General features: G+C 38.5%; 1 protein-coding gene across 1 annotated transcript in view; it reads right to left on the bottom strand.

The window, feature by feature from the left end:
• Window positions 1-11,442, bottom strand: part of FCHSD2 (FCH and double SH3 domains 2) — a 320,741-nt gene that overhangs the window by 53,213 nt on the left and 256,086 nt on the right. The window contains exon 12 of the mRNA XM_017894322.1: window positions 1,588-1,704. Within this exon, the coding sequence (XP_017749811.1) occupies window positions 1,588-1,704 (117 nt within the window). The remainder of the gene's footprint in view (window positions 1-1,587; window positions 1,705-11,442) is intronic.

Here is an 11,442-nt window from a genome sequence, read left to right as displayed (position 1 = left end):
TCCCAAAGTGCTGGGATTACAGGCTTGAGCCACCGCGCCCGGCTAAACTGTCCATTTTGAAGTTAGCAACACAGATATCATTGGTGATTTTGGTAAGCTTAGACTATGAAGTGATACAGGGGGAAGGAAAGGAAAGGAAAGCTCAAATGTAATGGGCTAAAAAGTAAGTGGGAGGTGAGATTCTATAGATAATAAGCATAGGCAATTCTTTTAAGAAGTAGGATGTGAGGCCAGGCGCGGTGGCTGAAGCCTGTAATCCCAGCACTTTGGGAGGCCGAGACGGGCGGATCACGAGGTCAGGAGATCGAGACCACCCTGGCTAACATGGTGAAACCCCGTCTCTACTAAAAAATACAAAAAACTAGCCGGGCGAGGTGGCGGGCGCCTGTAGTCCCAGCTACTCGGGAGGCTGAGGCAGGAGAACGGCGTAAACCCGGGAGGCGGAGCTTGCAGTGAGCTGAGATCCGGCCACTGCACTCCAGGCTGGGCGACAGAGCGAGACTCCGTCTCCAAAAAAAAAAAAAGAAGTAGGATGTGAAAGCAAAGAATGAGAAGGATATAGGTATCAATAAATGAAATTGAGAAAAAAAGTACTATACTCAAAATAATTTATTTGTGCTTAGAGTTTAGTCTTTGAGATATATTTTCTCCCTTCCTCCTTCCCTTCTTCTTTCCCATCCTCCTTCCCTTTCTTTTCTTTTCTTTAAAGACAGTGTCTTGCTCTGTCACCCAGGCTGGAGTGCAGTGGCATGATCTTACCTCAATGTAACCTCCACCTCCCGGGCTCAAGCAATTCTCCCCAACTTTAGCCTCCTGAATAGGTGGGAAGATAGGTGTGCGCCATCATGCCCGACTAATTTTTGAATTTTTTGTAGAGACTGGGTTTTTTGCCATGTTGCTCAGGCTGGTCTCAAACTTCTGGCTCAAGCAATCGACCTGCCTCAGCCTCCCAAAGTTCTAGGATTACAGGTATGACCCACTGCGCCCAGCCAAACATATATTTTCATGAAACCTATAATTGTGTCTTTAAAAAATATGTCTTGAGGGATGAAAACCTGTATTAATTCAACATATGTCTCTTCCCCTGCCCATAACCCACTATCACAGCTTTTCTTTGGCAATTTTATGGTAAACAGGTGAATTAATGTATTGCTGATGGAGGGCTTAAGGAAATTCTAACATGAGTAGATAGCTGACAGCACACTGCTGAGTGTTGAGAAAGTACAGAAAAAACACATACAATGCTTGAGCAAAGGAGTTTGAGACCAGTCTGGGAAACATAGCAAGACCCTATCTCTACAAAAAACCTAAAAAAAATTAGCCAGGCATGGTGGTGTGTGCCTGTGGTCCCAGCTACTTGGGAGGCTGAAGTGGGAGGATTGTTTCAATCCAGGAGGTTGAAGCTGCAGTAAGCCATGTTCACACCACTGCCCTTCAACCTGGGTGACAGAGCAAGCCTCTTGTCTCAAACAAAACAAAACAAAACAACACATATAGGATATTTTTCACATTAATAAAACTCAGCTCCTTAAACTGTTTGACATTTGGCTTAAGGTGAATGTAACCAGGACCTTCTCGTATACTTACCCGTTGTTGATGAACAATGTTTTTATGCTCACGTGCCACACGTGTGGCCCATTTTCGAGCTTCCTTATTTAGACTGTGCTCCTCTGTGGTCCCAGTTTCTGATTCTAATTGTCGGCTCTACAACACAAGACAGAACAGAGATAAAAATATTGCTATCCTTATTGCAACTACCACTGCTTTGTAGATGGATCAGAAGGCCTTCACTTAATCAGCACTCAAAACATAAGGCACACTCCACTACTGCTGGAAACAATGTCTTATCGTCACAGAAAGTTACCAGAAGAGTAAGATGAGTATAAAACCATTAAAGACCATAAACCTTTTGTCTTACAGTGCTGAACACAAAAGCATCATCTCTAATACTGCAGACTTATCTTTTTGGGTGTGACGGACTTATCTTTCCGAGTGAGAAGGAAGCTAGCTAAGGTAAGCAAAGAAGAAAATGTATTCATGCCAACCTACTATGGTGATAAAATCATTGCATAAATAAAAATGGAAACAACTTAATAGTTTCAATGTGAGTAAAGAATCATTAAAAATAAGTAAGAACAAAACAATACAATAACAGCAACACAATCTTGCACCCCTCCCGCTGCCCCAAGGCAGATGGAACTCATTAGAGGTCCATCATCAACTTGCCACCAAACCTTAAAAGTCAGCTTTTGCCCTTTCTCCAGGCTTCATATGAAATATAAGGGTGCTAGATCAAATGATCACCAAGGGTTTCTTCTAGCTGTATGCTATGATTCTGATTTACAAAGAACAAACCACAAAATCTAAATAAAAATATTAATAGCTAACTCCTATTGTGCAAGGTACTATGGAAAGTGATTCATATAACTTTTTTTATAAACAACCTAATGACGTGGGTCCCACACCATTTTATAGAAAAGAAAACAAAGGCTCAGAGAGGTTAATTTTTCCTGGATGTCCTAGATATTAAATGTTACAACCTTAATTGTCTGATTACAGAATCAGAGCCATTAAACACAAAACGATTTTAATTCTCTCTAAATTCTTGGTTTTTTTTTTTGTTTTTTTTTTTGAGACGGAGTCTCGCTCTGTCGCCCAGGCTGGAGTACAGTGGCTGGATCTCAGCTCACTGCAAGCTCTGCCTCCCGGGTTTACGCCATTCTCCTGCCTCAGCCTCCCGAGTAGCTGGGACTACAGGCGCCCGCCACCTCGCCCGCCTAGTTTTTTGTATTTTTTAGTAGAGACGGGGTTTCACCGTGTTAGCCAGGATGGTCTCGATCTCCTGACCTCGTGATCCGCCCGTCTCGGCCTCCCAAAGTGCTGGGATTACAGGCTTGAGCCACCGCGCCCGGCCAATTCTCTCTAAATTCTTAAAGACCCCTGAAAAACAAAATTGAGATAATTAGGAATTTATTTTAAAAAAATATGAATCACCCAAAGAGGCTTTTCATATAGAAAGAAGCAAAATTGTAGAATGAAAAGAATTTTAGAAATTCTGATCATGGCTCACTGCAGCGTTGACCTCTGGGATCAAGTGACTCGCCCACTTCAGCCTCCTGAGTAGCTGGAACTACAGGTGTGTGCCACCATACCCAGCTAATATTTTTTTTTCTTCTAGAGATAAGGTCTTTCTATGTTGCCCAGGCTTGTCTTGAACTCCTTGGCTCAAGTAATCCTCCCACCCTGGCCTTCTAAAGTGCTGAAATGCCAGGGATGAGCCACTACACCTGGCCTAGTAATTCTTTTGCAAGGTCTCATAGCTCAAAATTGATAGAGTAAGTAGAAATTGATAAACTGGATTTTAAAATTAATATTTTGTTGGGGAATTGTGATGGGGCAGAGTTTAAAATTTTGTTCTATACAGATATTTCAGCTAAAGCTAGATTGTAACAATGACAAATGAATTGAAATAGAGCAAAATAATCAAAATTCAAACCTAACCATCTTTACATTCACATTTTATATTCTAATGGGAATGAACTTTATTATTATATTTTGCTTTGCAAATGAATCTGGGCATTCAAATTTACATCTGTTCTCAAAGTCAGGAACATTAAAATGTTAACTCTGGACATAGATACAAATGAAATATACAAAAGTCAGAGGAATGTGATCTGTAAAAGTAGAAAGATAAATTCTGAAGAGTCCAAGAATAGGTTTTTGAGTCAGATAGACTTAGTTCGAATCCACTGTATGCCATTTTATGGTACGACTAGCTTTATGATCTCAGGCATGTTAATTACCTGAGTTGTAGCTACATCTGAAAACTAGTGAAAATGTCACCTATCTCCATAGGGTTGGTAGGTTATAATGAAGTCATATTTTAAACATTCTGGTATAGTATCCACATAATTATCTTAGGCATCCAGTAATGGTAACTGTTAATGTTAAAGGCCCCATTGAAAATTACTTGAAACAAAAATTTTCTCATTACTGTTCATAAGAAAATCCAGATAATTCCTAAGTTCTTAATAGCGTAAACAATGAATCCAAAACAAAGATTGAAGATATATTGAAAGACTAAGGCAGATCTCAAAGAGAATGAATTTGTAGGGAGTAGCTGGATGAGAAAGGAGGCAACTGATAGAGATATTTAATTTTTATTACTGAGCAGTATTTTAGGAATAGGTAAAGGGGTTTAAATTGTGTGCTGGCTGCAGATGGGCCATAACCCAATTTGCCTTACAGAATTTATACCTTCTTATTGAGTATTCACTGCGCTCAAGATAGAGCTTTTCCCTTATTTTTTATGTGTTTACTAAGACTTGGGAGTCCAAAGATCAGGACAGATAACTAATGCCACTGATTGGAAGATGTGACTTTGAGATCCTTTGGGTAGGGAACGACACAAAACTAAAATTCAAATTAATTTATCCTTTTCATGAATTCTGAAATCAAGCCATGGAATACATGTGGAAGCTCCTGAGACAGAGGTCTTGACAACTGAGAATTTCATACAAGGCGAATACAGCCCAGGGTATTAAACAATACACAGAGAAATGTTCCAATACCACCTTCACTATCAAAGATAAATATAAATCAGGATCTAGTATAGATAATTATGTTTTTGTTTGTTTTGTTTTTTGAGATGGAGTCTCACTCTGTTGGCCAGGCTGGAGTGCAGTGGCATGATCTCAGCTCAGTGCAACCTCCACCTCCCAGGTTCAAGTTGGGAGGCCGAGGCGGGTGGATCACAAGGTCAAGAGATCGAGACTATCCTGGTCAACATGGTGAAACCCTGTCTCTACTAAAAATACAAAAAATTAGCTGGGTGTGGTGGCACGTGCCTGTAGTCTCAGCTTGGATTACAGGTGTGAGCCACCGTGCGTGGCCGATAATTTTTTTAAGACAGTGGTATTAGCAGTGGTTGATTCTAACAAAGAAACTATAACGACTGCTTCTTTTTAAAACGCTGGCAAATTTATTTTATCCTTAGTTTTTATTTTTTGAGACAGAGTCTCACTCTGTCACCCAGGCTGGAGTGCAGTGGCACGATCTTAGCTCACTGCAACCTCTGCCTCTCGGGTTCAAGAGATTCTTGTTCCTCAGCCTCTGGAGTAACTGGGATTACAGGCATGTACCACCATGCCCAGCTAATTGTTTGTATTTTTAGTAGGGATGGGGTTTCGCTATGTTGGCCAGGCTGGTCTTGAACTCCTGTCCTCAAGTGATCCACCTGTCCTTGGCCTCCCAAAGTGCTGGGATTACAGGCATGAGCCACCACGCCTGGCCTAGTTCATTCTTGTAACATTTTTCCTTTCTTTGGAAGACAGGGTCTCACTCTATTGCCCAGGCTGGAGTGCAGTGGTGCAATCATGGCTCGCTGCAGCCTTGACCTCCTGAGCTCAAGCAATCCTCCCACCTCAGCATCCCAAGTAGTTGAGACCATAGCATATGCCATTACACTCAGATAATTTTTTTGATTTTTAGTAGAGAAGAGATCTCACTATGTTACCTAGGCCGTCTCAAACTCCTGGCCTCAAATGATCCTCCTACTTTGACCTCCCAAAGTGCTGGGATTATAGGCATAAGCCACCATGCCCAGTCCAACATTTTTCCTGTATTTGATACAAAAATTAGCCAGGCGTGTGGCGCCAGAGGGTTGCAGTGAGCTGAGATCATGGCACTGCACTCCAGCCTGGGCTACAGAGGGAGACTCTGTCTCTAAATAAATAAATAAATAAATAAATAAATTTTTAAAAATCCCTAGTCCCTTTAGAATAAAATATTAAAGTCTTTTCAACAGTCATAAAGTTGTTAAATAACTTTAAGGAACTAAATTAAGGAAATCAGCATTCCAATATTCTTCATATATTAGTCTTTAAGTCATCTTAACTATTTTGTCCTTAGATACTCTCTCAAGATATGATTTTGGTTTACTTTAAGGTTAATACAAACGCATAGAAGGCTCAGATATCTGAGTGGAGTGAGCAGGGCAAGAAAAGCTGACTTCACAGAAGAAAACAGTAATTGTTTTTTAACTCTGTAACTAAAATATAACCATTTCAAGGAGAGAAAAAGAGATGGTCATGTATGATGAATGAAAATCACTAACATAGTAAAATACTAGCATTCCAACTCATTTCAAAAAAAGATAGTGTTGGGGTTGTTAGGCCAATGGCATAACATGCTAATTAACCCTCATTCAGGGAATTTGTACTAGTTACATTTTTCAGTTTACTGAGAGACAAGAAATATATCGGGGCTGGGCACAGTAGCTCACACTTACAATCCCAAGGCTCTGGTAGGCCAAGGGCAGAAAAACTGCTTGAGGCCAGGAGTTTGACACCAGCCTGGGCAACATAGCTAGACCCCAGCTCTTAAAAAAAAAAATTAGCACATACCTGTAGTCCTATCAATGGGAGGCTGAGGCAGAAGGACTGTTTGAGCCCAGGAGATCAAGGCTGCCAGGAGCTATGATTGTGCCCTCCAGCCTGGTGACAGAGCTTCTCAAAAAATATATATTAATATATTGAGTTAAATATTGGATCTATCTTATTCTTTATGAAGTATATTAATATATGGTTAATTATTTCAATAAAGTTATTAATCATTTGTTCTCAAAAGGACTTCTTCAAGTAAAAAGCATCTGGATCTCTGTAGGTTATTGTATTCCAACAACATGTTTGTACAGGTTCACAATCTCACAATTCTGAAATTCAAAATGCTCTGAAAAAGAGTAAGTATTTTTTGGTAAGTTTGGAGCCAAAACTCACTTGAGCCAAAATGTGATTTGAACTAATAAGAGGTTATTTATAGTTTTTTTCTTTCATATGTACATATATGAATGAAAATATTCATACGTTTCACTGCAAAAATGTTTGATCACAGGGTGCTTCCCCATACAATGCTCAGGATTTTATGCAATGTATGGTATATGGGTCACTTTTCTAAAATTTGGAAAATTCTGAGTTTTGAAATATATTTGGCCCAAGGCTTTTGGTAAGAGACTGTAGACTTCTAAGTCACATATTTCAAATATGCCACACACCTTGAAGAGGAGTGGAACACTGCCTCTTAAGAGACATAATTTAATTTATTCTGACTATGCTAGGATAGCAGAACCTTCACTTGGAAAGAAGTGGGAACTCATCTAGATAATTGTTGAGTGTGCCTGGTCTCTCAGGAAAGTACGCTGGAGAAGAACTGGTGTGGACTGAGCCTTGGGACAATTCTAGAAAACTCTGGACACCTGGGGAAAAGGAATATACCCATTAAGGCTGGGGTGAAGAAATGATGAGAACTCTGAAAGGAGCTATACTTTTGTCTTGGGTTAGAGTATCAAAGGCAAACCTTAGCAAAAAATATGTCCCTGAGTAATGACATAAAAGTAAAACAAAAATGGCAATAAAAACATTGTGTCTAACACTTTCGAGAACACACCTACAGGCATGGTTAGATGAACAGCCTTATGAAGAGTATGCCTTTATTTTGGTAGCTCTTACAGAGATTTTGCTTTAAGAACTATAATCACAAGCTAGATAGGGGAACTTCCAGGCTCCTATGTGTCAGCACATAACTAATGCATCTAAGCAAAGATCTAGTTACTCTGGATGGTTAGACAAGGAACCAGATCAGGAAGAAAGGTGACTAAACCAGTAGAGGGCCTATCATATAGATGGTGGACTTTTTACAAAAAGCCTTTTGTGAAACGCTGAAGAAATTAGGACAACCACTATGAACACTTAACTGTCAGTATTGCTAATTCTAAAACGCAACACTCATGTCTTTAGTCAAAGCCTCTCATTTTTGGATACTGTGCCAAGCATATCTGTAAGAGGATGGTACCTGTTTACTCAACAGGAGGATTTCCCACAAATCCTATCACAGCCTTTTTCATGTTTACGAGACAACGCCATACGCAATACAAAATTTCTACAAGCAGAAAGAGCCACCCATAACATAGAGAATTTTCAGGTACATTTCCTGCACAGTATATTAACCCCATGTAGTCTTTTATAGACAAGGGAAATTTTTGTCAAATATTTATTTTTAATAGATGCATAAATCACTCCCCTTACGTAAAACTTTAATGTGTAAAAATCCTCAACTACAGCAAGTGGACATTTTACTTACTATACTTGTTCATCTATAGAAGGCAGAATGAAATATCAGAAATAGCATCTAGAATAACAGGGAAAGATCATACATCAGAAATTTAGTGTCAGCTTTTTACTATCATTATCTGTGAAGATCTTGTTATTTGCTGTTCAAGGAAGGTAAAGGGGAAAGGGTATTCTCATCTCGACTGGGAAACCTGAGAAAGTTTCCTTGTTTTTCCTGCCTGTATAGATCATACTTACCCAAGTTTTGTGGACATGCATGTTTCCTGTATTATTTCCCATCCCAGCTTCACTTTATCCTTTTTCACAGGATGTGAGAAAATGCCCCTAATGGCACTCATCACTAGTTCTGGTAATGAAGGGATGGGTCACTGAGATGTATGTAGGGCAGAGGTGTTAAAAAGTACAAGCCATATACTTAAAATTAGTCCAAACAAATTGCCTTTCAGATGTACAAACTGCCAAGAGGGACGTTGATGAGATCCTCTTTATGGAATAAGTAGGACAACAAAAGTCCCAAGGGACTCTCAGTGATCAATCCAATGAGGGAGTTGAGAGCTAGGGATCATGACTGCAAAAGTATTGCAAGTATTTCAAGATTTGTAGTGTCTTCTACATTTGATATTTGGTATTTCCTGTAGCAATTAGGGGGAAAATACTAAAAAAAACAAAAAAAGAAAAACAAAAAAAAAAACAAAACAAAAAATGCTGAAGTCAGTCAACATCTATTCTGACTCAGTATGTCAGGGATTGAGTCAAATGCTTAGTATCTTATTTAATTTTCACACAAATAAGGTATAGTTGTTCTTCCATATCTGTGGGTTCTGTATCTGTGGATTCAGCCAACTGTGGATCAAAAATATTTTTTAAAAAGAGCAAAAAAAAAAGGATAGTTGTGTTTGTACTGAATATGTACAGACTTTTTTCCCTTGTCTTATTCCCTAGACAATGTAATAGGACCATTATTAGCAGAGTATTTACATTGTATTAGGGATTATAATCTAGTGATGATTTACAGTATATGAAGGATGTGCATAGGTTATATGCAAATATTACATCATTTTATATAGCAGACTTGAACGTCTGTGAATTTTGGTACACGAAGAGATTCCTAGAATCAATCCCCCATGGATACCAAGGGACAACTGTTGTTATTTTACACATGAGGAAGCTGAATCACAAAAGTGAAATATATGTAAATAAAGTGCTAGTTGAGACACCCAAACTCATGTTTTCTCCACTGTACACCACCTGTATGAATCACTAACCCCAGTGTGATCCATGTGTCAGCTGAATGACTCTAACATTGAGATCCTAATAAATGTGCTTGTCAGTTCTCTCTCACAGAATATCCTTATTATAGAGAGGAAGATTTAAAGGCACATTCCATATCCTCCTCAGAATAATTCTGCATTAAAAAGTCATTTCAGCAAAAAAAGATGTATTTTACTTTTTCTAGAAAGAGCTCTGGCTTTCTGGTATCATCTGAGAAATGGTAATTGAAGATATAAAGAAAGAACACTTTAGAAATCAGCAATTCTCTTATGGAAATATAGATAAGAAAATCCTTCAGTATTAACCATGAGATAGCTATTAAGTTACTACATAAGACAAAGCTTGCTATTGGTCACTGTCACTTGTAGTCATCTTTTGGTTAATACTAAAATTCTACTCAAAAAAGTCCTAATTAAATTACCATAATAATACTGTGACTATACATATTCAACTGGGTGTCTTGGACTTTTGTAGGGAAAACAATTTACTTGGAAACGGGTTATATTAAAAAGTTAAAAAAAATTTAAGACAGTTTATGAAAATCAGAAGAAAGTAAGAGTTACATTTTATCACAGTGGTAACTTTTAAAAGTCCTATAACTTTCCTAACTATATCTTATGTAAATTTAGATAAAATATTTGCTGAATTCTCTTGTCTGTAAGGCAAAGGCATATGCAAAGTATATGTAAGTGCTTAGTAAATGAAAAATAAATGTTTTAAACCCATAAGCAGTTCAAAATTCCTAACTCAAACTATAAAATTCAAAATAAAAGAACAATACTGTCCTGCCCCTGCAATGGGTCTCATCCTATTACTATCTTACCTGAGTACATAGTTCTCCATTTACCATCATATATAAAACTCAAAAATAACACCTGGTTGCATCCCACTTTCATCACCAAGTCTACTTGCTATTTCAGGTACAGTTATGTACTTTCAAACATTTCTGGCTCTAATGCTTATTAGCTGAGTGACCTTGAGCAAAGCAAATTACTTTTCTTTCTTTCGATTTTTTTTTTTTTTTTTTTTTTGACAGGGTCTTGCTCTGTCACCCAGGATGGAGTGCAGTGGCACGATCACGGCTCATTGCAACCTCCACCTCCTGGGCTCAAGTGATCCTCCCACTTCAGCTTCCTGAGTAGCTGGGACTACAGGTGTGTGCTACCATGCCCAGCTAGTTTTCTGTATTTTTTAATTTTTATTTTTTTTAGAGACAGGGTTTCGCCAGGTTGCCCAGGCTCATGTTACCCAGGAGTCTCAAACTCCTGGGCTCAAGCAATGTACCCACTTTGGCCTTCCAAAGTGTTGGGATTACAGGCGTGAGCCTCTGCACCCAGTCAGATTTCTTAACTTTAGTTTCCTCAACTGTAAAAGGAGGATTGAAAATAGCACCTACAATATAGGGTTGTTGTGAGATAAATTAATATAGGTGATGCCATTAGAAAAATGTCTAGCATGAAATAAATGTTCAATGAATGTCACCTATTATTTTATTCTTTTCAATTTTGTTTTCACTTCCTGGCATGTTGTTTCTCCCTCTTTGCATAGTAAACTGCAATTCATCTTCACGATCTAATCCATAACAAGTAGACACAATCCAATAAAAAAATAGAAACAAGGTTTGAATAGACATTTTACCAAAGAAGATATATGAGTAGCTAATACACTCATGAAGATACTCAACATCATTAGTCATTAGGGAAATGCAAACCAGAACCACGAGATACTATTTCATATCCACTAGGATGATTATAATCAGAGCCAGACAATAATAAATGTCTGGCTGAGGCAGGAGGATCTTTTGAGCCCAGGAGTTCAAGGACAGCCTAAGCAACATGGTGACATCCCCTCTCTACCAAAATAAAATAAAATAAAATAAAATAAAATAAAATAAAATAAAATAAAATTTAGCTGTAGTCCCAGTTACTTAGGAAGCTGAGGTGGGAGGACTGCTTGAGCCAAGGAGGTTGAGGCTGCAGTGAGCCGTGATTATGCCACTGCACTTTGGCCTGGGAGACAGAGTAAGACCCTGTCTTTAAAAAAA

This window comes from Rhinopithecus bieti, unplaced genomic scaffold (assembly GCF_001698545.2).
Source record: "Rhinopithecus bieti isolate Rb0 unplaced genomic scaffold, ASM169854v2 scaffold_21412, whole genome shotgun sequence".
NCBI classification, from domain to species: domain Eukaryota; kingdom Metazoa; phylum Chordata; class Mammalia; order Primates; family Cercopithecidae; genus Rhinopithecus; species Rhinopithecus bieti.
Note: the sequence above shows the minus strand (reverse complement) of the source record. Positions and strands in the feature narration are given on the sequence as shown.